The sequence below is a fragment of the Chlorocebus sabaeus genome, chromosome 17, assembly GCF_047675955.1.
Source record: "Chlorocebus sabaeus isolate Y175 chromosome 17, mChlSab1.0.hap1, whole genome shotgun sequence".
NCBI classification, from domain to species: Eukaryota; Metazoa; Chordata; class Mammalia; order Primates; family Cercopithecidae; genus Chlorocebus; species Chlorocebus sabaeus.
Genome location: NC_132920.1, coordinates 44,614,546 through 44,641,539, shown reverse-complemented (window position 1 = coordinate 44,641,539; position 26,994 = coordinate 44,614,546). Strand labels below are relative to the sequence as shown.

Here is a 26,994-nt window from a genome sequence, read left to right as displayed (position 1 = left end):
ACTAAAGAAAAAAAGACTTTTAAACTAATGACCACTCTGCTTCCAACTATGAGACCCACTGTATCTTCTTATACAATTATGGAGACTTCTATTTACAATCAGTTGTTTGCTCTGTCAAAACAGAAGGAATAAAATGCGTACAGAAGAAAAGACCAGACATAGACTTCATACAAGAAATCATGTCTTCATGTCCTTATCCAAAAGAGTAGGGGGAAATCATGTGAGGGGAATATAGTCAGTAAAAAAAATACTTCCTTTTTTTCAATAGGTAAAAGGTTTAATCTATAAACATGTTTATATTAGTCTTTCTTACCTCTTCATATTATTCTAAATAAGTGAGGTTCAGGTACTAAAGGCATCTAATTTTTATTCAGGGATAGCAGAGCTGAATACAGAAAATGGCAACTGTAACAACTGTCAACCAAGCCATTAATACCCATGAACCAAAAACACCCTGCAGGTGTTTATTTGATAAAGGTCTATCACACCGAACATGGGGGATGGAGGTATTTAAAGTATGTCTTCTTCATAACAATCTAAACGTGTATCTCCTAATCATATATTTCAGTTGTTTATGAATACCAATGGGGAAAAATAAGTTCATTATTTGTCCATGATACACAGCACCTAACAAATACCTAAATCTCAAGAAGAAATAGTCCAGCTCAATCATACCTTTTTCAGCTCTTCTTTGGAGAACTTCTCATAAGGATTATGTTCCAGATAGGTAATGTGCTCTGAATTATTGGTACCAAACCCTACAGTTTTGCCTTTTTTATTTCCAGATGGTTCATAAGGGTGATGTAGAAGGTCATAATGAAGCATTGTGATCATTTCTTTTTTGATTAGTTCTTCACTTTTCTGTAAATCTGTTAAAGGCGGTTCTACATTTAAGGGTCTTAGAATAGTTTCATTTACCTAAAATGTTAAAACAAATACAATTACCAAACATATCACTGCAATATATTAATGTTATTACCTGTTACAGCACGAATTAAATAGCAGTTTTACATTTTCTTTCTTTTCTTTTTTTTTTTTTTTGAGACGGAGTCTCGCTGTGTCTCCCAGGCTGGAGTGCAGTGGTGTCATCTCGGCTCACTGCAAGCTCCGCCTCCCGGGTTCACGCCATTCTACCGCCTCAGCCTCCCAAGTAGCTGGGACTACAGGCGCCCGCCACCACGCCCGGCTAGTTTTTTGTATTTTTAGTAGAGACGGTGTTTCACCATGTTAGCCAGGATAGTCTCGATCTCCTGACCTCGTGATCCACCCGCCTCGGCCTCCCAAAGTGCTGGGATTACAGGCTTGAGCCACCGCGCCCGGCCAAAATAGCAGTTTTACATTTTCAAAAGCAATTTCTACTTTTTTCCTTCTAAATTCTGGTACTAGTGAAACATTTTAAAGATTGGGTTTGAGAACTACTTTGCTATATTCCAGAAAGTAGATGAAATTTTGTTTTATAGTCTTTATGAATGATGTAAAAAGCAGCAATCATATAAAAAGAAACTTAAAACTTCCTAAACCAGAAATTCTAACACTTACTTCTGATGGTCTTGGCAGATCTTTCTGGACAGCTTTATGCATTCGTTTCATTTCCTTTACACGCTCTGCATCTCGTATGGCCTAAAAAATGATTTTTATATCCTTTATTGCAGCTATAGCGTATTTGATATCTCTCAATAAAGCTAAAAACACTTTGGTATGTAAGACCATGTGTGTTCAATAGCTAAAGTTTAGAAACTGGTTTAAGTTTGTAGAAAGGCAATGCTAAGGCAACAGAAATGAATCAGTCTTTTCACTCTCATTATAATAGAAACTAAGAGCTTCCAGTGTCTACTAGAGCATTCTCCAAATTTTCATGGATCCATCCATCACGTAACAAACTTCTCTCATCTAAATGGAAAACCTAAACTCCAAAGAGACTCCCACAACACAACTTTCTTCCCTTTCACTCCAAAATTACTGACTTAATTCAAAAAGCCAGCCAAAAAATGTAGTTTCCTGATTCTTATGAATAATGTGGGATAACACATTAAAATTTCACGCCATTTCTGAAGGAGTAAATGTAACTCAAAGTAGCTGAGAATTAAACACAAAAAGTATCATCCTCTGTTCCCACTGAAAAGCACATTCATATCGGTCCCCTCTAAAATATTATTTCCATTGATGTCATTCTCACTCCAATCCCCTGAGATTAAAGGTACCTAAAATCATTCAGCAATGGACTACAGCAAGACTTACTAAAAGGGTCATATAATATCAGTTCTAGTTTAGGTTTCACCACTTACCCACTATTAGACCTGAGAAAGTTGAGACCTTGAGACCATGAGACCTGAATTCATCTGAGCTTGTTGAGTATTCCTTATTAGAACTATCTGGGACCAGAGTATCTTGGATTTCTGATTTTTTCAGATTCTGGAACATCTGCATTATACTAACTCTAATTCAAAAAGCTTCAATGAGCATTTTCTTTTGAGCATCACGTCAGTACTCAAAAAGTTTTGAATTTTAGAGCATTTCAGATGTTGGATTTTCGGATTAGCAATGTTCAACCTGTAATACCAATCCTGTTTATATCACTGTGCTGTTATGTGCAAATGAGAAAGTAATTACGTATAAGATATATTACTAGAAAGTGTTACTAATATTATTCTGACATACTCTAAATTTCCAACTCCAGTTTAGATACAGGTCTTACTATGTTGGACTGGATTCAAACTCCTGGGCCCAAAGGATCCTCCCACCATAGCCTCCTGAGTAGCTGAGACTACAGGCTCATACCATCGTACCACCCAGAGACCAAGATGTATTTGTTTTTAAGACTAAACAATAACATCTTTTCTTTGCTAGATTGAAGCAATGTCCAAAAGACTACCTACATGTATTTTAGAGAAGCATAATGAATTTGACAAAATGTATTTAAATTTCCATATATTTTTAAGAATGTCCATCAAAATATTGTGAGTATATTAATTATGTGAGGATACATTATTAATGACATAAATTATTTACTTCAGAAGTTTTTTCAATATTAAAAAGAACTAGGTAGAGATCTTGAGACATTTAATGGCTGTTCTTCATTCTTCAAGCCTACTGACACATTCAGCTGAACTCACGCTTCTTTCAGTATAGTTACCCACCTGCTTTCGAGCATCCACATCGGCAGCATCTTCAATGTAAGTATCATCTACTTCACGTTCTTCCAGCTCCTTCTCGGCATTTTCTGGTAGAACAATTTCAAAATCATTCTTAGGGGCAGGAAGGCCCAACAACCCTAAACGGAGATGTTCTCGAGATTCTCTTTCCTGTAGAAAAGAAGTGGTCCTTCTCAATTCATGTGTATTAAATATTCAAACCAGAATTTTATGAGTCTCTTAAAAATTGATAGCACAACAGTCTAGTCAAAATAACTGTACAATTTAAAATAACTAAGAGAATAATTGGATGGTTTCTAACACAAAGGTTAAATGCTTGAGGGGATGCATACCCCACTTTCCATGGTGTGATTATTACACATGCATGCCTGTATCAAGATATCTCATATACCCCATAAACATATACACCTACTACGTATCCACAAAAATTAAAAATTACAGAGAAAAAAAGTCTCAAAAAAAATCAGCCTAATATTAATTCTAGAAAAATAATCCTGACTTCAGAGCTAAGACAAGGCTTTTGTTTATTTTCTATCCCCTCTTCTTCCCAACATTAAGACCAATCAAAAACTTTCACTTGTGATCACTGAAGATACTCTGGGATATTCCAACAGGAGGTTTGAGGCCAGGGCAGAAAAAAAGACCACTATAATTTTCATTTGAGGGAACACATTTCTGACACCGAAAGTTAACAGCAAATGAAAAGAACAGGTTCAAAAGTTACTCTGTCCTTGGACTAATAAAACCCACTCTGAAAGATACTTGAATTTGTATGTATATGTTTATTGTTAATGAAAACACTAAATCCCATGCAGACGAAAGAAAGTAGAGTCCTGGTTCCCAAAAAACCCTCCTGGTACCCAGAGGTTTTCCAGTCCATCCTCAGTACTTACATGTACCAGGTGTGAGGAACAGATGAGTTGCTATGTCTAAAACATCCTCCGTGCTTACTCATATTGTAGTCTCCACCTGGGACAGCCCCCACCCTCCTTCGGAACATACCTCTTCCAATAAGGCTTTCCTGTTACCCAACAAATGTGATTATTCCCTTCTTTAACTACCCTAAGCACATTGGCTTTACTCAAAGGGCTTATTCTGTTCTGATATTACAATTATTTTTGGACTTAGTTTAGTACTGCCAATCTCCCCAGAATATAAATTTCCTCAGGACAAAGGACATCTATATTCAACTTTAGATCCCCTCAAATGTCCAAATGCACACTCTGCACTCATGAGGTTCTTAATCTGTTTAATTCTTATGTATCCATTCAGAGTTGGCTTTAGTTGATATCAATTTGAACTTTAAGAAACATATATAAATCAACCAAATATATATATGAAGTTAGAATTAATTTTAAACTGAAGACAAGCCAGTATAATTAGAAGTTTTTTTCTTTTTAATTTCACAATGATTTCTGTGGCATTAGATAATAAGGCCCAAGAGCAAAGTAATAAATGCAATAACACAGGCAGAAGCAAAACTTAACTTTTACAATTAGCTTTCTACCTCACCTTGCTGAAGAAAACTTCAATGAAATCAACAACAAACATCAATATTCACAAACCTAGTAAGCATAAAGAAAGATGGGTTTTGAGCCCAAAATACTCCCTTTCATCAAGTCTTACAGATCATTCTCTTTTTCTGGCATCCACAGGTGTTTAGATTCTTAAGGTATACGTGATATGCACTAACAGGAGAAATTTTAATTTGGCACCCATGAGATATTAAAAAAAAACTTAAGAGTATTAAAAGGGAATTGACATTTACCATCTGCTTCACATAAGAGGGATCACTATAGTCTGCCATTCCATCCTCAGGATTAATGTTTAACTTGTCTCGAAGAGGAGTTCTACCCGGGGTAGAGTTAATAACCGGTTTGGGAGTTGTTCCACTCCGGGGAGTCAGCCCTTCAGCTCCATTAGAAGGAGTCCTAGAATGACAGGAATCCCAATTAACAGAAGTGCCACTTATATTTAGATTGTGCTTTCAAATGTTTTTCACATAAATTATTTCACAGGAAATATAGAAAAAAAAAGGAATAAAGATTTCAGAAATTCTGTCTAGCTGGTTTTGTTAGGATCTCTAGGTTAAAATCAATGTTTGGTCTAGCTAGCATGGTATTTTTATTTTATTGACTTAAAATAATCACTATATTTGATATTTTCTTGCCTTCCTAAACTGCGCCCACTAAACATTATTTCAACTTTTTCTTGGCACATTAGGGCAGTTAGGAACATGCAGCGGGCAGGGAGGTGGGCCACCACACTCAATGACCCCAGATGACTCTTTGAGTTTGGTGTATATTTGTCTCCTACCCTCCCTATCAAGCTGTTGGTTCTCACATCATTGTCACTGTCATTATTACCAAAGTACACACTTTAAATAGTTCCTCCTTTTACATTTTGTTTAGAAACCAAACACCACACTTTTGGAATCACATGTAAACATGAGTAAGTTCCTGAGGGAGGCCTAAGAGATTCTCCTAGGAATAAGATCCACAGAATTTGCAGCAACCTATATTTTAAATATTCAAAGCCTTTTTTTTCCCTGGTTGCCTATTTCCTGTATATTGGTGAGATGCAGAATGGTGACGCTGCCAGACAGCTATTCCTGATAAGTAAGGTGTTATCACATAAGACGTGGTTCCCGCCCCCCAAGGATTTTACAATCGAGGTGAGAGACAAGACATACAGTTGTCCCTAGGTATTCACAGGGGATCGGCGGATCAGTTCCAGGACCAAAATCTATAGACACTCAAGTCCCTGATACAAAACGGCATCGTATTTGCATATAACGTATGCACATCTTCCCATGTACTTTTTTTTTTTTTTTTTTTTTTTTTTTTTTGAGACGGAGTCTCGCTCTGTCGCCCAGGCTGGAGTGCAGTGGCCGGATCTCAGCTCACTGCAAGCTCCGCCTCCCGGGTTCACGCCATTCTCCGGCCTCAGCCTCCCGAGTAGCTGGGACTACAGGCGCCCGCCACCTCGCCCGGCTAGTTTTTTTTGTATTTCTTTTTTTTTTTTTTTTTTTTTTGAGACGGAGTCTCGCTCTGTCACCCAGGCTGGAGTGCAGTGGCTAGATCTCAGCTCACTGCAAGCTCCGCCTCCTGGGTTCATGCCATTCTCCTGCCTCAGCCTCCCGAGTAGCTGGGACTACAGGCGCCTGCCATCTCGCCCGGCTGGTTTTTTGTATTTTTTTTTTTTTAGTAGAGACGGGGTTTCACCGTGTTAGCCAGGATGGTCTCGATCTCCTGACCTTGTGATCGGCCCGTCTCGGCCTCCCAAAGTGCTGGGATTACAGGCTTGAGCCACCGCGCCCGGCCCCCATGTACTTTTAAATCATCTCTAGGTTACTTATAATACCCAATACAATGTAAACGCTATATAAATAGTTGTTACATTGTATTTTTATTTGTGTTATTTTTTATTGTTGTACTGTTTGAGTTTTTTAGAATATTTTTTATCCACAGTTGGTTGAATCCACAAATGTGGAACCCTCAGACACAGAGGGCCAACTAAACATAGGAAGTGAGATATTACGCTCTCTTATAAGACACTCAAGAAGTGTTAAATGTCTACGCCTGGCTGTCAATGCTTCTTGGTTCTGCTGTCATGACACCTGTAATAGCCTGAAGTGCTTTTTCTACTAAATAACCAGTAGGAGGACATATCTTAACACTTAAAATTCAAAGTAAACCCCAAATATATCCAACCACTGTAAGTTCCAATTCCATTTTACTACTACATGCTTCCATAACATTTGTATTTTAAAGATTCTTCTTAAAAAACAGCAGCTTAAAACTAAGCAAAAGAGTTATAAAGAAATACTGAATTCCAGTTAATGCATGTGGAAGTGTTTAGGGATCAAGCAAACTGATATCTGCAAGTTACTTTGAAACTCATTAAAAAATATGATGGATTGGTGGATGGATATGCAATAAAGCAGATACAGTAAAATATTAACGATCTTAGAATCTAAGTGGTAGGTATATGGATGTTCACTTTACCATTTGTCAACTTCAACAGGTGAGAGACTGGGTCTCCAAAACAAAGAGTTTATTTGGGAACAGCAAGGGATTACAATGTGGGATATGTGTGCTATAACAGACCATAGGTATACCTGAGAGTGCTGGGGCAAAAGGAGAAGTTTTTAAAGATACAAGGGAGGAGTCTACGTAAACTGTTTTGAAACAAAGACCATTGGTTACGGGGACTTATCACAGGAGGTGGCATTTGTTTTCATTGCCGGTATACATAAGAGTATCCCTTATCTGAAATGGGGGACCAGAAGAGTTTTAGATACGGGATTTTTTTCAGATTTGGGGATAATTCCATTATACTTACTGGTTGAGCATGGCAAATCAGGAAATTTGAAATCTGAAACGTTTCAATGCGCATTTCCTTTGAGTGTCATGTTGGTGCTCAAAAAGTCTGGATTTTGGCTGGGCGCAGTGGCTCAAACCTGTAATGCCAGCACTTTGGGAGGCTGAGGTGGGTGGATTACCTGAGGTCAGGAGTTCGAGACCAGCCTGACCATCATGGAGAAACCCCATCTCTACTAAAAATACAAAATTAGCTGGGCATGGTGGCGCAAGACTATAATCCCAGCTACTCAGGAGCCCGAGGCAGAAGAATTGCTTGAACCTAGGTGGCAGAGGTTGTGATGAGCTAAGTTCGCACCATTGCACTCTAGTCTGGGCAACAAGAGCGAAACTCCGTCTCAAAAAAAAAAAAAATTTGGATTTTGGAGCATTCTCGATTTTCAGATTTGGGATGCTCAACCTGTACTGGCTGTTGGTAGGGCAACATCTTCACAGAAGCAACTTATCTGGAATTTGTGTGGTTTTCAGAAGATCCCTGGAATAATTTCTGTCATGGGCATATACGCATGAGGGTTCCTTTTTCATTAAAATGTAACATTAAGTGACTCCATTTCAATACTGATAACTTCCACACATTCTTTCAACCTTTCTAAATGCCTGAAATTTTCATAATAAAATGCTGGAGGGAAAGCAATACATAAAAGGATTACAATTTTAATAAAATTCACAAAGTAATCATTTAAAATGAATCAATCTACTCTAAAATCAAACACAAAGTATTCAAAAATAACATGATAGGATCCGAAGTTTTGCAAAAGGACACTCCAATTAGACAGGTGTGGTGGCAGACGCCTGTAATCCCAGCTACTTGGGAGGCTGAGGCATGAGAATCGCTTGAACCCGGGACGCAGATAGGTTCCGTAAGCTGAGATCGTGCTACTGCACTCCAGCCTGGGTGGCAGAGCGAGACTCCATCTTTAAAAAAAAAAGGGAGAGGCACTCCACAGTATTTAACCATTTCCCAGACACTATTATTTATTACTGTGAAGAAGAAATCAAAGAGGAAAACTCAACACAATAAGTATTCACTCTCCATAAACATTACTAAAGCAAACATGCTAAGTCCCTGAATTCACATTTTTCTAAAATAAAAAACATGTTCATTTACAATACCTGAATGGAGTAGAGAGAACTGTGTTTGGAGTCTGTACAACCTGCCGCTGTGGAGTTACACCTGAGAAGTCACTCTCATGCAACGGGGTATTAAGTCCACCTTTTAATGGGGTGTCCACATTGGTGAGGGCCATGAGGTTCTGGGCTTCCTGATAAACAAGCAGGCGAAGAAGCACGGTTAACAGTTTAGACAGGCTTGCAGAATCTCTTCTGGTCCTACTATACAAATCTTGAAGAAGGCAGAATTCTTACTCATTTTCTCAATGAAAACCAAGAGAAAATGAATACCAGTCATGTCAGATTTCAATGTTTCCATTCCTTCTATCAATCTATCACATCAGAAGTTTTATATATCAAATAAAGTTTTATGTGTAGAGCTGCGCTTTTGTGGCCTCACATATGAAATTACTATTACCCAAAAACTTCTCCTATTACCTGTGCCAAACCTCTCTATAATCATGAAATACAAGAATTCAAATTTCCCAGTGTGAGCTTAGGCCAAATGTCTGAATGCCTAGGTTTTAGTCTGGCTTCACCACTGAATTCTCTATCCAGTCTTCATTAGTGTCTCTGAGGTCTGTTTCTTCTACTGAAACTTAAGATACTCCCAAGCAACCTTTCCACTGCACAAGAAAACAACTTGTAGGGGTCAGGTCACTTTTAGAAGTCTTGCCTGATCTCTTCAGGCAGAACTGCCCATGTTCTCTTTAGTCCCTCTATTATAACGCCGTCCTCAGTGCTATCTTTGTACCCATAAATCTCTTAATGTCCAACTTAGGGCCTGTGGCAGAGTTTATTTTCCAAAGATGGTCACAACCTTCTCTCTCTCATGTTTCTTGTTCTTAAAATCCAACCACGATACTCCTTCCATCAAGAGGTCGGGTCTATATTCCCTCCCCATAAATCTAGGTGGGCTTGTGATTCACCTGTAACCAACAGAATACAACAAAAGTGACAATGCTTGACCTCCAAGGTTAGTTTAGAAAAAATTACGCAGCTTCCCACCACACTCATATTGGAGCCCTGAGACACTATGTGAGAAGTTCAACTGTTCTGAGACCACCACACTATGAGAAAGCCCAAGCCACATGGAAAGACCATATGCAGATTCACTCCACATTCCCAGCTGAGGACCCACCCACCCAACAGCCAGCATCAACCACCAGACATGGAAAGACAACACCTCCAAATGACTCTATCCCCTCTGCATCAAATCACACAGAACTGCTGAGTCCTCCTTACTAAGGCCCCAGACATCACGGAGCACAGACGAACCACTCCTTCTGTGCCCTGTCTGAATCCCTGACTCACAGAAGTCATAAGCATAGCAAAATGCACTAAACCACTAAATTTCAAGGCAAAATGAAAATAACCAAAGACTTATTCCGTTATTCTGTGTATCTTTACTCATGAAAAAAAAAAAAAACCTTGAATTTTACATTATCAAAGGCCCTGTGTCTGTCCTTTTTGCTCTTCCAAATATAAAGCATTTACTAGAAAGAAACATATGCAGGCTTAGAACTTCTGCACAGGAAAGAGAAGAAATAAGAATCAAATGGCAAAAGTATATATTCCTGGAAGAGTGGGTGACATGTGACATATCATATGTGCCAAAATTACAAATAGGCAACACTCCCAAAAATGGTGTGGCTAAGGAGTGGGGAGTTTGGTCCAGTAAAATGCCGGGGCATCTGAGAGCTATCTCCTATGTGGTGAATTATCCTTTGTCGACCTGGTTACACTGGGATGTTTCCCAGAATCCTCTTCCCTCTTGGTACCGAGTTAGAGTTCATCAAAAGTAAAACAGAGGTAGAGGCAGAAGGAGAAGCAGAGGTGACAGAGGTGAAGTAGCAACCACTATGCTCTGATGGCCGTCATTGGTTAGAGGTAGTGACAGACTTGCAGAGGAGCTGGCGAGTTTCAGTGTGTCCTTGCACCCCACTGCTCCATATATCCAATTCTCCTCCTTTATAGGCAGCCCTGGTGACCAGACTTCTGCTTCAAACTCACAGAAACAGTAGTGACAAAGAGCCAACAACCCTCCAGACTTCCATGCCTAGCCTCCAGATTTCCCTATAAGCTAGGACTCACCCCAAACCAGGGCTGGTGACCTTTCTCCGATCTTTAACGCTCCTTTTCAGACCTTTAATGCCCTGCTTTTCTCATAACTGTATATGGGACTAATTCCTCTAACAAATTCCTTATTCCATGATTTTCATAGTGGTTCTGTTTCCTTAATTAAATCTTGACTGATGTATCCTAGACTAGATCAGAGGAGGCCAAGAGAAAGAAGCAAAATTCCTCTTATCCCTAGCTACACACAACAGCAGCCAGAGGTACCACCTTTATCACACATAGAACAGAGACACTGAACCAATAAAAGCTCACAAAGTGAAAACTAAATTTATCAAAATTTTACATAAAAATATGTCACAGACTAGACTAAATCTCAACTTCTGTCAGTTCATCTTAGAGGTTCCAAAGGGCTTCAACCAATCATAATCATTTTCACTAGTAGATATTTATTTTACTGTGGCAGAGACTTCTCCTTGTCACCAAGCACCCATTCTCTTCCTCCATAGTAACAGAAGCCTCAATTCTTAACTGGCACCTGGCTACCCAGAACAAATATCCCATGTCCCAGTAGCTAGGACATGTGTGCCTAAGTTCTGGTCAGCAAGACAGACAGAATGATGTGTACAAGAGATGTGTTCTTAAGAAGGGAAAGGGTGTACCCTTTTTCCTCCTTCTTACAGGCTATATGCAAACATGATGGCTGGCCCTGCAGCGACTGTACCTGCCACAGGGAGAAACTAAGAAGAGAAACCTGACATGCGGGAGGACAAAAAAGCAGGTGCCCAGGTCCCTGACACCAGGGAGTGCCACACAAGCCCGTTTGATTTATCTCTCAACATTTAGAACATGAAACAGAAACAAATCTCTATTCTATTTAGGCCACTGTTAGAGGTTTTCTGTTACAGCTAAACCTAATTCCAACAAATATATAACTTACCCCACATCTTTTAGAAGAGGAATCCAAAGTTACAAGCCCCAAACTTACTGTATATGGCTCAGGTTCTAAACCTGTTTTGTGCTTTTTCAAAATAACTACTACTCTTTCAGTTAACATTCACTCATTACTTCAATATTCTTTAACAATCAGTTAAAAAGCCTGTATTAAAAACACAGAAGGATACTACAAGGCTATAGGAATTAAGACAGTGTGGTACTGGCACAGGATAGATAACAGATCGGTGAGACAGAATTGAGAGTCCAGAAATAAACTCTTACATTAATGGTCAATTGACTTTTTTAAGGGCTGCTAATAAGACCATACAATGGGAAAAGAACAGTCTTAACAACAAATTGTGTTAGGAAAACTCGATATCCACATGCCCAAGAATGAAGGTAAAGCCATACCTAATAGTACATACAAAAACTAACTCAAAATGGATCACAGACCTGAAAGTAAGCACTAAAACTATAAAATCCGAAGAAAAAGCATAGGAGTAACTCTTCAGGACCCAGGGTTGGAAAGAATCTCTTGGGTAAGATTAAATGCATAAGCAAAAAAGAAAAAGACAGCTAAACTATACCTCATGAAAATGTAAACCTTCTGTACTGCAAACGAGAACATCAAGAAAGTGAAAACACAACCTACAAAATGAGAGGAAACATCTGCAAGTTATATCAGATAAGGAACTTATATCCAGAATATACAAAGAACTCTTACATTATTAAAAACCCAGTCAGGTGCAATGGTTCACGTATATAATTCTAGCACTTTGGGAGGCTCAGGTGGGAGAATCTTGAAGCCAGGAATTCAAAACTAGCCTAGGCAACACAAGCAAGACCTTGTCGCTACAAAAAATTTTTTTTAATTAAAAAAAAAAGATAACCCAATTTAAAAATGGGTAAAGAATATGAATAGCCATTTCTAAAAAAAAAAAATAGATATATACACACACACACAGGCCAGGCCAGGCACAGTGGCTCACACCTGTAATCCCAACATTTTGGGAGGCCAAGGTGGGAGGATTGCTTGAACCCAGGTCTTCAAGACTAGCCTGGACAACATAGTGAGATCCCATCTCTACAAAAATAAAAAATTAGCCAGGCATAGTGATGCGCACCTGTAGCCCCAGCTACTTGAGAGGCTGTGGTGGGAGGGCTGCTTGAACCTGAGAAGTTGAGTCTGCAGTGAGCCACAATAGCGCCACTGCACTCCAGCCTGTGTGACAGAGTGAGACCCTGTCTCAATAACAACAACAACAAAGATATAAAAATGACCAATAAGCACACGAAATGTCATTAGCTATTAGGGAAATGCAAATCAAAAACACAAGATACCACTTCACAACTAGGATCTGTTTGATTACAAGAAAGCTATAATCAAAAAGACAGAAAACAAGTGTTGGTGAGGATGTAAAGAATTAGCACCCTTATACATTCCTAATAAAAACGTACAACGGGCTAGACACGGTGGCTCATGCCTGTAATCCCACCGTTTTGGGAGGCTGAGGCACAGAAGGATCACTTGAGGTTCTTGAGGTCAGGAGTTCAAGACCAGCCTGGGCAATACAGTGAGACCCCTATCTCTACAAAAAATTAGAAAATTAACTGGGCCTTGTGGTGCATGCCTGTAGTACTAGCTACTCGGGAGGCCAGGTTGGGAGGATCGCTTGAGCCCAGGAGGTCAAGGTTGCAGTGAGCCATGATTATACCACTGCACTCCAGCCTGGGCAACAAAGCAAGACCGTGTCTCAAAAATAAATAAATAAAATGGTGCAGCGACTTTGGAAAACAGTCTGGCAGTTCCTCATAAAGTTAAACATAGTTACCACAGGACCCAGCAATTCCACTTCTAGGTATATACGCAAGAGAAAGGAAAAAAACATGTCCACACAAGCATCTGTTCAAAGCATTATTCCTAACAGTCAAAAGGTAGAAACAACCCAACTGTCCACCAGCTGACAAGTGGATAAACAAAACATGGTATATTCATACAATGGAATATTACGCAACGACAAAAAGGAATGTAGTACTGATACAAGTTACAACATGGATGAACCCTGACGATATTATGCAAAGTGAAAAAAGCCAGTCACAAAACATCACATATTATATGATTTCATTTACATATATGTGCAGAATAGGGAACTCTATAGAGATACAAAGTAGATTAATGAGTGCCTAAAAACTTGGCAGGTTTGAGGGGAATGGGGAATGGGTAGGGGTTTTTTTTCTGGATGATAAAATTATTCTAAAATTGATTGTGGTGATGGCTATACAACTCAGTAAATACAATAAAAATGGGTGAATTCTGTAAGAATGATATCTCAATAAAACTGTTTAAAAACCATGAAAGGAGTTCCATTAAATGTCCCTTATATTACTGTAAAATGTAATTTTTTCCCAAAATTAAAAAAACTATGTATTTTTTTTAATTTCAAGTGTGAATAATCACACTTGCAAACTTCTTCAAACAGCACCACTGAAAAAAGTAGGGGTCAGGTGCAGTGTCTCATGCCTGTAATCCCAGCATTCTGAGAGGCCAAGGCAGGCAGATCACTTGAACCCAGGAATTCGAGACCAGCCTGGGGCAATATGCCGAAACCCTGTCTCTACTTGAAGTAAAGAAACTGGCTGGGCACAGTGGCCATGATTGTGCCACTGCACTCCAGCCTGGGAGATGCGAGTGAGACCCCGTCTCAAAAAAAAAAAAAAATGGGGGACAGGTTATTCCTATCTGTCAGAGAAGTGGAGACATCTGAAAGGCTGAGGCGTGGATAAAGCGACAGAACCAGGAAAGCACGCTCTGTATTTTAATGAAAGGGCTGGATAAGTGCTACACACGCACAAGCAATACTAAGCCACGTAACACTGACAGAGCCTCTATCAGAAGCATCTCCATCACTTCAGGGCCACCAGGAGGAGATGGCTAGTGGGATTCTTACAATATCTATAGCCATTATTGCCCCCTCTTATTAACAGGTCTATATCATTTAAGTGGATTCCTGTCTGTATTCTGGATTGTTTAGTTCCCTCCATGTTTCCTCTGTGAGTAGTTAGGTTTTCTCTTTCCCAGCCTGCCTGAACAGGCTTATCTGACACTTTACCTGGCCTTGAACACCCTAGAACACATTCCTTACTTGTGTTCAGAGTCCAAGGAAATAAATGCAAGATCACATTATTGTTTTTAAAGCTTCTGATATGCTAGATATTTTACTTCTTTACTTGAGAAACCGTATGTTCAGACCTCCTCAAAGCCTTGAGCTGGTTAATAACTAGTGTGCCATAAATTCGTAAACTTTCATGAAACAATATAAAAAGAGAAGAAAAGGGAGAGTGATAATAAAAAACAACATCTATGAGATTTTTAGTCTCACACATACACCCCTCCCCTCTCTCTGTCTCTCAGGATTTACAAAAGACAGAGGGGCTTTACTCTCTGAAGACAGTACAAAAAAGATTTCTAAACCAGAGAATACCAAGAGTTAAGAGCAAAATTATCACTATGAAAATAGAGAAATGAAGCAGAAGTTTTTATTTTAGATTGGAGACATCCAGCCTTTTTCCCCAACTTTTTCCCCAGAGGCTGGCCAACTTTATACCCTGTAGACAGGAGACTGGAAATTACTTCTCTGAGGAATCTGACCTAAGCAAAAAGAACTAACACTGACCCAAAAGGACTAACACTGACATCAAGAATTTCCCCAATGAAACATCCCAGCCATATCAGTCTCCAGGGAAGCCAAGAGTCAAAGAGCCCTACCCACACCCAGAGAGTTTCCAATCATCTTGTGATTGCCCCCCACCCACTTCCAGACACAGGCAAAGAGCACCAGACATTTGAGGAAATATCCATCAGGAAAGACAGAAAGGAAACAAAACAAAAAACTTAGAAACTATGCAAGGAAAAGAAAACTTGTAAAAACAAAACCATCATTAACAGCCTCAGAGACATAAGATACTCATGAAATAAGAGATGGTTAAAAAAAAAAAAAATACCAAACAAAATTTTAAAAAGCACTTAAACATTACATATATGATAGTAAATTAAAAACCAAATAAAGAAAAAATTGAGAAAACCTACAAATAAATCAAAATCAGTAAGATAGAAAACTGCAGAGGAATTAATAGAAAACTTGGAGGTTCATAAAGAGATCAACAAAAGGGAGAAAAAAATTTTAATTCAAAATAATTTTACAAAATTGAAGGCCAGGAGTCTCCAGAATGAAAAGATCCACAGTGGTTGAAAAAGACCTACACGAAGAAACATGCATCATAAATCATGTAAGATAATATAAGTTTCCAGAAAAGAAAAAACTAGGTTTCCTTTTAACAAACTGAACAGTATAGGAGGTCTCAAGAGCAACAGTGGAAGCCAGAAGACCCTGCAGCGCTACCTTCAATACTGTGAACAAAAACCACTGCAATATGGGATTCTATACCCAGTTATACTATCAATCAAGAGGGTAGATTAGTAATTGACAGATATGCAAGATCTTGAAAAATTCTACCTCGGGAAACAACCTAAGGGTCCATCAATGGAAAAATGAATTAAAAAATATGTTGTATATAAACACAATAAAATACTTTTCAGCCTTAAAAAAGAAATCCTGTCATTTGTGACAAGATGCATGAAACTGAAGGACGTTACATTAAATGAAATAAGCCAGATACAGAAAGACAAATTTTACTTATTTGTAACAAATGTTATTTATTTGGGATCCAAATAAGTCAAACTCACAGAAAAAGAGTAAAATGGTGATTACTAGAGGCTGAGGGGTGAGGGAACCAGGGAGATGTCTGTCAAAGGACACAAAATTTCAGTAAGAGAGGAGAAATAAGTTCAAGAGATTATACATTGCAGTGATTATAGTGAATAACAGTATACTTGAACATTGCTAAGGGTAGATTTTAAGTGTTCTTACCACAAAAAAATGATAAATACGTAAAGTAATATACATGTTAAACAGCTTGACTTAGCCATTCCATAAGGTATATATATATATCAAAACATCATACTGTACACCATAGATACAATTTTTCCTTATCAATAAAAAAACTAATAAAAAAAAATCTACCTCCTATGAACCCTTTCTCTGAAAGCTACTGAATGATAATCTTCATTGAACAAGGGAGTAAACCAAGAAAGCCAAAGGCATGGGAGCCCGAAAAGACAGGATCCAAGGGACTCTCTAGGGTGACAGTGAAGGGAAATCAAAAGAACAAGCCATAAACAAGCCCTGAAGAAAAATCACTCCAGGCAAGAACATTCGGAAGTTCTAAGAAAGACTTCTTCAAAGAGATAAGAATATCTGAAGTCAGCACAGGTTAGAGAAAACTGACACAGCCAGCGTAGTCTAGAGTTGAATTAAGGCTTAGTCAAAAAACTTAGCAACTGAATAAAACAAGTATTAACTCCAAGAAAAACAAAATACTATACCGCAAAGCAAAATGGTATGCTATAGATTACATACTATATGTAAGAGTATTACATATTTGTATAACTTACACAAATTATAAGGTAATTCATGGTTTAGCAATGAATAGGATTTACAGAGTTGTAAGATAAACCAAGAATATAAAGCTAACCAAATTATAACAGACAATAGGGGAACAGAAAATGTATGCATGACGGACACAGAGGGTGTGAAAGCCAAATGTCAAATTATATATGGAAAAACAACAGATAATGCCCAAAACTGAAAATGGTCAACGAGTAAATGCCCAAATCTTAAACGGTAAAAGTAAAACAAAGGGTTGTAACAAGTACCTCTATAGATGAGGGGCACAACTGTTTTTCTTGCTAAGCCTTACACAATCGTTTGCCTTGAATCAAAACCTTAAAATTATATTCCTGACTATCAGAGACGAGGAAATGAGATGTAAGAGTACCAAAAGACCCAACTATGTTTTGTAGGTTTGGATATTCTCTGGTATACAGATACCCCAGGAACACACAAAGCTGTGTCTACCCCATGTGTTAGAGAGAGGGAAGAAAGCAGAATTGCAGGCACACTATGCGAAGCTAAGTACAGAAATGCAAGGAAGTATTTCTTCCTAGGATTGGTAGGCAATGCGAAATTTTACAAAACTATGCTTTACTGACAGGTACAAAAGACTAATGAAGGTAGAAGGGTTGGCTTCAAAATGTTACAAATTAATAAATGAGAAAATAAAACTTATTGCTGAATCTATTTAGCTTCTCTACTACAGAAATGTTGCAAGATCTATGCATTCAGGACTCAGTTTCAAACCATTTACACTAAAAGAAACACAACCAAACCACTTAGTTCTCCCGCATGATACTTCTAAGGACAATAAACAAAGTAAAAGGCTCATTCTACTACGTGACACCTTACCTGCAGAATTCTGTCCTGGGAAGCTGGTGTTCGTGGTGTTCTAAGAGCAATGCTGTTGTTGGTGACATTGTACTCAGACAAAAGTGTACTGGAAGCAGAGTTTGTTATGCCAGATTCCTCGGCAGTTTGACGTGCAATTTCACTCGCTTGGCCTACTTTTACAACTTCCTGGAGTTCTGCATCTGAAATCTAAAAGGACACAATTATAGTAAGCAACATTTTAACTGAGGCCGGGCACAGTGGCTCACATTTGTAATCCCAACACTCTGGGAGGCCGAGGAGGGCAAACTGTTTGAGCCCAGGAGTTCGGGACCAACCTGGGCAACACAGCAAAACTGTCTTTTTAAAAAAAAAAAAAAAAACCCTATTTTAACTGAGAGCTGACACATCTTTAAATTTCCATATTCCAGAAAAACGAATTGCTAAAGCTGTGTGATTAGTATCAGGGGTTCACGGTAGTACTCATCTTTTTTGTGGCTTTGAAAAGTTTCCATAATATAACTTTAAAGTCTTCCTTACAGAATGTGAGGGGAAAATTCACATTTGATATAAAATCAAGCTACAAAGGCTGTATCTCTATACTGAAATTCTTTCAAATCAACGTATCAATGTACCAAGAATGTAAAATAGCAGTATTTATACAAAATTGGAGGAGGAAGACTGAAAACCAATTAAAATATCGCACAGAAATAGTCCAGTGAGCCACAAGATCCCTAAGAAAATCTAAAGGTGTTGTGTTAGTAATTTTACCAAAATAAATATCCTAAGGTGTACTAAGAAAAAAATTAAAGACAAAATTTCAATTTAATAAATATCCCCACTAGGAATGTCAGGATACGACAAAATTAGTTTATGCCCAAGAATCTTGTGTTGATGCAGCCAATGTGCTCACAGGGGAAAAGAGTTCTTCTGGTCTCCTAAGTCCTTTCTTCTGCACCATTAAATCTGTCCAATTCTACAAAGCTGTACTACTCAAAACAGAAAAAAAAAAAAAAAAGGTTAGCTAGGCACAGTGGCTCACACCTATAATCCCAGCACTTTGGGAGGCCGAGGCGAGTAGATCAGGAGGTCAAGAAATCGAGACCATCCTGGCCAATATGGTGAAACCCTGTCTCTACTAAAAACACAAAAATTAGCTGGGCATGGTGGCGCACGCCTGTAGTCCCAGCTACTTAGAAGACTGAGGCAGGAGAATCACTTGAACCCGGAAGGCAGAGGTTGCAGTGAGCCTAGATGGCGCCACTGTACTCCAGCCTGGCGACAGAGCGAGACTCAGTCTCATAAAAAAAAAAAAGGGTTACTCTAAGGTCCCATGTTTCAGATCAACTAGAATAAGTAAAAAGAATACAGCCTGTAATAAGCTGAATGAAAGAATGTTTGTATCTTTTCTCCACAACTCCCACATTGATTTTCGTAACTGTTGTCTCAAAAAAGACAAGCATAACACAACAAAACATTCCCTGGGAGAAGGTAGCTTAAAGTCCACAAAGCCAAACCACACCTTTACCCTTGTCAGCTACAAAAAAGCAGCCTAAAATCCTAACCTGTTGACAAAATGTTAAGAGCTGACGATTACTTACCAAACCATCATATGAGAGGTTAAGACCTGATACAATAATTTATACAGAGAAGCTGAAGCTATCTTATTATACTATACCACAATTACTTGTGGGTTTTTCTTTTTCTTTTTTTTTTTTAGACAGAGTCTCATTCTGTCACCCAGGCTGAAGTGCAGAGGCACGATCTTGGCTCACTGAGACCTCCACCTCCAGGGTTCCAGTGATTCTCCCGACTCAGCCTCCTAAGTAGCTGGGATTACAGGTGTGTGCCACCACGCCCAGCTAATTTTTGTATTTTCAGTAGAGACAGGGTTTCACCACGCTGGGCAGGAACTCCTGCTGTCTTGAACTCCTGACCTCAGGTGATCTGCCCGTCCTAGTCTCCCAAAGTGCTAAAACAACAGGCGTGAGCCACCGCAGCCAGCCCACAATTACTTGTTTTTATGTGTGTCTTACCCATTAAACTGTGAATTTCTTAAGAGCATCCAGCACAAATCAGGCACACAGGCCTTCAAACATTTGCTGAATAAATGATATAAGCATATAAATTCACATAGTGAAAAATTTGCTTTTATCAGATTACCTGAGGGGCAGGAAGTACTAGTTTGCTTCTCTTTTTAGTAAATTCAGAAACACCACTAGTTTGAAGAATAGCTGATGGTAAATCAGATTCTTTTTTCCTTTTCAAATGCTGTTTGTCTTTTTTTCTATCTCTTCCTTCTTTTTCACTGTCATGGATCAAGGTAGAAAAGACATTTGTAAGTTACATATAGGCAAAAACATTAAAATTCATACAAATACTCATACCCTTTGAACAAACAACCTCATTTCTAAGAAAATAACTAAAAAAGCCAGGTGCAGGGGCTCACGCCTGTAATCCCAACACTTTGGGAGGCCAAGGTGGGTGGATTACCTGAGGTCAGGAGTGCGAGACCAGCCAGGCCAACGTGGCGAAATCTCGTCTCTACTAAAAATACAAAAATTAGCCAGGCGTAGTGGCGTGTGCCTGTAATCCCAGCTACTCGGAGGCTGAGGCAGGAGAATCATTAGAACCTGGGAGGCGGAGGTTGCAGTGAGCTGAGATCCTGCCACTATACTCCAGCCTGGGCGATAGAGAAAGACTCCATCTCAAAAAAAAAAAAAAGAAAAGAAAAGAAAAGAACTAAAAAAAGGCAAAAACAATATGCATTAAGTGGTCCCCTACACCATTACTTACTATATTCAAGATAAAAGCAAACTCAGAATAGCAATAAAATTATTAATAACATACCCTAATTGAAGTACTAAATATTAAAACATATAAGTATGAAGACTGTGATAAGCAAAACATTCCACATAATGTCAAAAGAAAAACTATTCCTATATTATGAACATTCAATGAAAATGTGTGTGCACATAGGAAAAAGTATGACAAGTATGTAAAAAGGACTATGTGTATGAAAGAAATAATATTAAAATATAGTATTTAAATTTCCCTTTAAAACTTACTAAATTGTCATGACTCTTAAAATTCACAATTTTTTTAAAAAGGCTGTTTTAATACTGACAAGCGACATCTAAACATGATTAAGAAGCCTAAAGACAGGCTCGAAGCAGTCTTTCAAAGCTCCAGGAATACCTCCTCCCCTTCTGCGTCTTTCTTGCCTCCCCCACTTAGTACTCCTTCCAAATGAATAGTTTTCCTGTTCCGTCTCTTTATTTGTACAGCCTACCTAAAGCAAAGTCCTAATTTGAGGAATAAATACAATGAAGTACATCTAAGAAAATCCTATTTTACAACAGCTGATAGCTGTTGTTTTGTAACAATTCATATCAACAGAAATTAAAGGTCAACAGAGCAGAAAACTTTAAAAAATCCTTGACAACCATAAAATACTTTCCCTACAATATTCAGATGAGATTTAAAGAAACTAAAAATCTCAAGAAATAGGGAAAATCTGCTATCTTCTAAAACATAAAGATTTTATAAAAGTGTATCAATCCCATCGAGTGAAAGGATCAGTAGTGTTTTCTTTTAATTTCAACTTAATAAAAACAAAATTTTTCACTAGAAAAGACTAAAAGGGCCGGGCGTGGTGACTCATGCCTGTAATCCCAACACTTTGTGAGAGAGGCAAAGGGAGGACAGTTTGAGCCTAGGAGTTTAAGGCCAGCATGGATAATATGGCAAGACCCACCTCTCTACAAAAAATAAAAAATTAGCCAGTCATGGTGGCACACATCTGTAGTCCCAGCTACTTGGGAGGTTGAGGTGGAAGGATCACTTGAGCCTGGGAGGTGGAAGATACAGTGAGCTGTGATCATGTCACTGTACTCTAGCCTGGGTGAAAGAGTGAGACTTTGTCTTAAAAAAAAACAAATTTTTTTAAAGACTAAAAAACCAGACTCAATTTTGACAGATTCCTCAGCCACCAGTGAAACTAACCTACTCATAAAAGTACCTAAAAGTTAAGATGTGATTCAAAGAGTAAACAGTCAATTAAGAGTCACGCACTTCAACTTAAGAGCCAAAACAGCATTCTGTGCTAAAAACATGATAGCCAGAGTCCCTGATTTTCTCAGAAAGATGAATCCATTAAATAAATAAAACCATATGTAGGCCACATTGTACTAATAAAAATCTAGACCAGGCACAGTAACTGATGCCTATAATCCCAACACTTCAAGGAGGATCGCTTGAGCCCAGGAGTTTGAGACCAGCCTGGACAATAAAAGGAGATCCCACCCTACAAAACAAAAAAAAAAATTATCTAGGTGTGGTGGTGTGCACCTGAAGGCCTAGCTACTCAGGAGGCTGAGGTGGGAGGATTGCTTGAGCCCAGGAGGTCAAGTCTTCAGTAAGTCATGTTTGTACCACTGTACTCCAGCCTGGACAACACAGCAAGACCCTGTCTCAAAAAAAAATTAATTTTAAAAGAATTTTAAATAAATAATAAAAATCTGGCTCTGACAAGGATAATACTTCGCCCTTCGTAAGACTCCTCCTACTATTCCTTTCCATTTCCAAAATCAGAAAGGCAACTTACGATCTTAGCTCCCCATCAAGATCCTGTTGTCTTAATTTCCTGAAATCTGCGTCAAGAGCTTGGTAGTTTTCCTCGGAAGTATCATAAAAACCAAGGGCAGGCTTTTTTTCAAATGGGATTTCAGCATTATAATCAACTCCTCTCTTCCTTTTTCTTTTCTTCTGAATTTCTATGCCAGCTGCTCGAAGTTCTCTTCTTTTTTGGAGGGCAGCAAGACGTCTGAAAAGAATGCAAAATCACTCTGAAAATCATCCGCCATGTGGCAGGGACAAATTATCCCATACAGTTAAAAAAACACTATCTATTTATTTAGGGAAGAAATATTTATTTAAATCATTACCTCACATCATTCACCAAAACAAATCCTAGTTTTAATTTAAAGGTGCACACACACATGCACACAATAAGGCAAAAAGAAAAACCAAAAGGAACTACAAGTAAATATATATCTTATTTCTGGATGGAAATGTACTTAGCAAATATAAATTAAATAAATGGCAAAAGAAAAAAATCAACAGCTTTTTTTTTTCCTTTTAGTCCACTCACCTGCACACTGAATAGCTTTGAGATACAAAACTTCTAATTGTAGCACTATGAAAATTTATAAATGAAATTAAAAGGCAAATACTAGGAAAAAATATTTGCAACTAGTATGATGATTAAATATAAAGAAAAGGTTTTTTTTTTTTTTAAATGCACTCAAAGGGTGTAAAAAGAGCAAAAGGAAACAGTTCACAAAGTAAACAATGCAGGCAGCTAAAATGACGAAAGTTTTACTTAACAATTAAAGAATCACAAATTAAATTAACAAGTAACATTTGTGCATATCTAATTAATACCATTCAGTTCTTTGTTTTAATGGCAAGGCTGCAAAAAATGGACAGTCTGCTTCACTGATAATGAAAAAGTATATTGGTGCATCTTTTCCCAAAGAGAAGTTAGAAATACCCATTCACAGCCTAAAGATTTTCATATTTTTTGAGCAGTAATTTCACTCCTTAGTCTTTAGCCTAAGGAAATAAGTTAGACCATGAGCAAGGACTTAACTACAAAGCTGTTCACTAAGCACTGTTTATAATAGTGGATAACTGGATACAATCTAAACATCTATCAGTAAGAAATTAAATGAATTTATAAGACATTATACAGACATGTACATAACTTTTAAAAGGCTATAAATCTACTCTGACATGGAAAGAGGCCCAGAACATACCACTGTGTAAAAAATGTTAGAAAGTTGACATGTTACAGAGCAACACGTAAGAACTGTATGCGTATCTATCAAAGCACGTCCACAAAAATATTAATAATGATAGTCATTGGAGAGTGGAATTCCATTTAATTTTTACTTTTTTTAATCTTCCTATGTTGCTATAACTGTAATGATTTCATAAGAAAAGCTATTCACAATATTAAAGATGGAAAACAAGTTACAAAACAGTATCTATGAGTAACTTCCAGCATGACAGCATGAGGAACTCCATAAACTCACTACCCAGGAAGAATGGTAAAAATTATATATATTTTAAAAACAACCAACTGAAGTCTCTGAAGAGGATCTGAAGCAGATACAGCAACTATATAAACATTAAATCAAGAAAATCTACTTAAACTCAGTAAGAAACACGAGAATATAATATTTAAATCAAGACCCACTCCCTCCTTCCCCCCAGCTCAGAGAAACAGAGACACCACTCCACACAAGTGCAGCCAAGAACCCAGGGCTCCTTCTACCCTCCAGCTCCCAGCAGAAGGGCTTTCATTCCAGGAGGAGCAGGACATCAGTATTTCTGGTGGCAAAGTTCCATCAAGAGTGGCTGAGAAGCAGCCTTCCTTCCTCCACCCAAACAGAAGTCCTAGCTTTGGACACAATGCTGCTGAGAATACTGGAGCCCTGATAGCCTGTGAGGGTTCCACACTGGGCGTGGACAGGGAGGGCAAGCCAAGGAAACCTTGGGCTGCTGTCCATCCCCGACTTCCCACCAAACACTCAGCTAATAAAGTAGGGCTGTCACTTGGAGACATGCCCTGTCAGAGCCCTGGGGAAGAAGCAGGACATAGAACTGAGCTCCACATTTCTCCTCAAACAAAAGGACTTCATTTGCAACAGAGTGTAGAGAAGTTCAAGCCTAAGGGCACTCTCAAAAACAGTGGAAGTTCTGGTAAAAGGCAAGCTGGGAAAAAACTTGACAGACTCAATGGAGATATCAGTGAATCTGTAGGCCTACTAGTTTGCCAGAGACAAACAGGGAATAAGAGCTGGGAGGAGCCCTCCCGGGGTGAGAATAAATCTCAAACATTGACATCAGGAAGCGTCCCTTGAAAGGAGCCCAAATTTGACTGGATCAATTTGTAGTGCAACTTATGCCCCAAGACATTGTTGAAAACACAGCAAACAGCTGGCAATCAGCAAAACTTAACAGGGAAAGGAACGTCAAAGAGAGCCCTGCCCAAACCATGCCATCTCAGGGTGTCTGTGAGCATACACAAGACTGCCTCCCTGGGGAGCAACATCAGATGCTTCACATTTCTCACAGGAGGGAAGGGAAGAATTAGATAGACTAAAATTGGCCAGACACGCTGGCTCATGCCTGTAATCCCAGGACTTTGGGAGGCCAAGGCAGGTGGATCATCTGAGGTCAGGAATTCAAGACCAGCCTGGCCAACATGGGGAAACCCTGTCTCTATTAAAAACATAAAAATTAGCCAGGCACGGTAGAGAGTGCCTGTAATCCCAGCTACTCTGGAGGCTGAAGCAAGAGACCTACTTGAACCCAGGAGGCAGAGGTTGCAGTGAGTCGAGATCATGCCACTGCACTCCAGTCTGGGTGACAGAGCGAGACTCCATCTCAAAAACATAAAATAAAATAAAATAAACCAGTCACCAAACAAGTAAACAAGCAAATAATAAATGAAGGCTGGGGAATTACCCAAAATTGCTACAATATATCATCTTAAATGTCTCGTTTCCAACAAGAAATTTAAGACATGCAAAGAAACAGGAAAGAATGACCCAAATGCTAGAAAAACTGCAAGCAACAGAAACTGCCTGACAGTGCAACCAGATGTCAGATTAACAGACTTGAAAGTAGCCATTATGTTCCAAGAACAAAAGAAAACCAAGTAAAGGAAAGTATGATAACAATGTTGCATCAAATAGAGAATATGAGTAAAGAGATAAAAATGCTTAAAAAGAAACAAATGGAAATTCTCAAATTGAAAAGCACAAAGCTGATCAGCTAACTTAGAAAGGGAATGAAATAACAAAAATGAAAAAAAATTTATTTAATTTAAAAAAAAATAAAGTGGCCAGGCGTGGTGGCTCACACTGTAATCCCAGCACTTTGGAAGGTCGAGGCGGGCGGATTACCTGAGGTCAGGAGTTTGAGACCAGCCTAGCCAACTTGGTGAAATTCTCTCTACTAAAAATACAAAAATCAGCCAAGTATGGTGGCACACGCCTGTAGTCCCAGCTACAAGGGAGGCTGAGGCAGGAGAATCGCTTGAACCCGGCAGGTGGAGGTTGCAGTGAGCAGAGATCATGCCACTGCACTACAGCCAGGGTGACAGAGCAAAGCTGTCTAAAAGAAAAAAAAAAAGTACAGGCTGGGCACGGTGGCTCACGCCTGTAATCCCAGCACTTTGGGAGGCCAAGGTGGGCAGATCACGAGGTCAAGAGACCGAGACCATCCTGGCCAACATGGTGAAACCCCGTCTCTACTAAAACTACAAAAAATTAGCCGGGCGTGGTGGCGGGTGCCTGTAATCCCAGCTACTCAGGAGGCTGAGGCAGGAAAATGGCGTGAACCCAGGAGGCGGAGCTTGCAGTGAGCCTAGATCGCACCACTGCACTCCAACCTGGTGACAGAGCGAGATTCTGTCTCAAAAAAAACAAAACAAAACAAAGTACAAAGCTGAAATGTAAACTTCACTGAAGAGGCTCAACAGTAGATGTGTACTGGCAGAAGAATTAACAAACTTTAAGACAGAGCAGTAACAATTATGCAATCTAAACAGAGAAAAAGAATGAAGAAATATGAATAGAGCCTCAGAGAAATATGTGGCACTATTAAATGCACCAACATAAGCATAACAGGGGTACCAAAAGGAGACAAGTGAAAGTAGCAGAATTAAATATTTGCAGATACATAATGGCTGAAATTTTGAAAAATTTATTGAAAAACATTAATCTACATATCCAGTAAGCTCAATGAACTCCAAGTAAGACAAACAAAAAGAAATCTACAAACAGACACATCATATTAAAAATATTGAACGTCAAAGACGAGAATATTTAAAAGCAGTAAGACAAACCAGTCACAGTGGCTCGCACCTGCAATCCCAGCACTTTGGGAGGCCAAGAAAAGAGAATAGCTTGAGGTCAGGAGTTC

General features: G+C 38.8%; 1 protein-coding gene across 1 annotated transcript in view; it reads right to left on the bottom strand.

Moving 5' to 3' along the window:
• The window catches only part of CDC5L (cell division cycle 5 like), a 61,919-nt gene that overhangs the window by 23,617 nt on the left and 11,308 nt on the right, over window positions 1-26,994 (bottom strand). The window contains exons 6-13 of the mRNA XM_007972376.3: window positions 22,604-22,822; window positions 20,161-20,305; window positions 18,019-18,207; window positions 8,648-8,796; window positions 4,921-5,083; window positions 3,138-3,302; window positions 1,540-1,620; window positions 676-918 (exon numbers count right to left, since the gene is read on the bottom strand). Coding sequence (XP_007970567.1) covers window positions 676-918; window positions 1,540-1,620; window positions 3,138-3,302; window positions 4,921-5,083; window positions 8,648-8,796; window positions 18,019-18,207; window positions 20,161-20,305; window positions 22,604-22,822 — 1,354 coding nt within the window. The remainder of the gene's footprint in view (window positions 1-675; window positions 919-1,539; window positions 1,621-3,137; window positions 3,303-4,920; window positions 5,084-8,647; window positions 8,797-18,018; window positions 18,208-20,160; window positions 20,306-22,603; window positions 22,823-26,994) is intronic.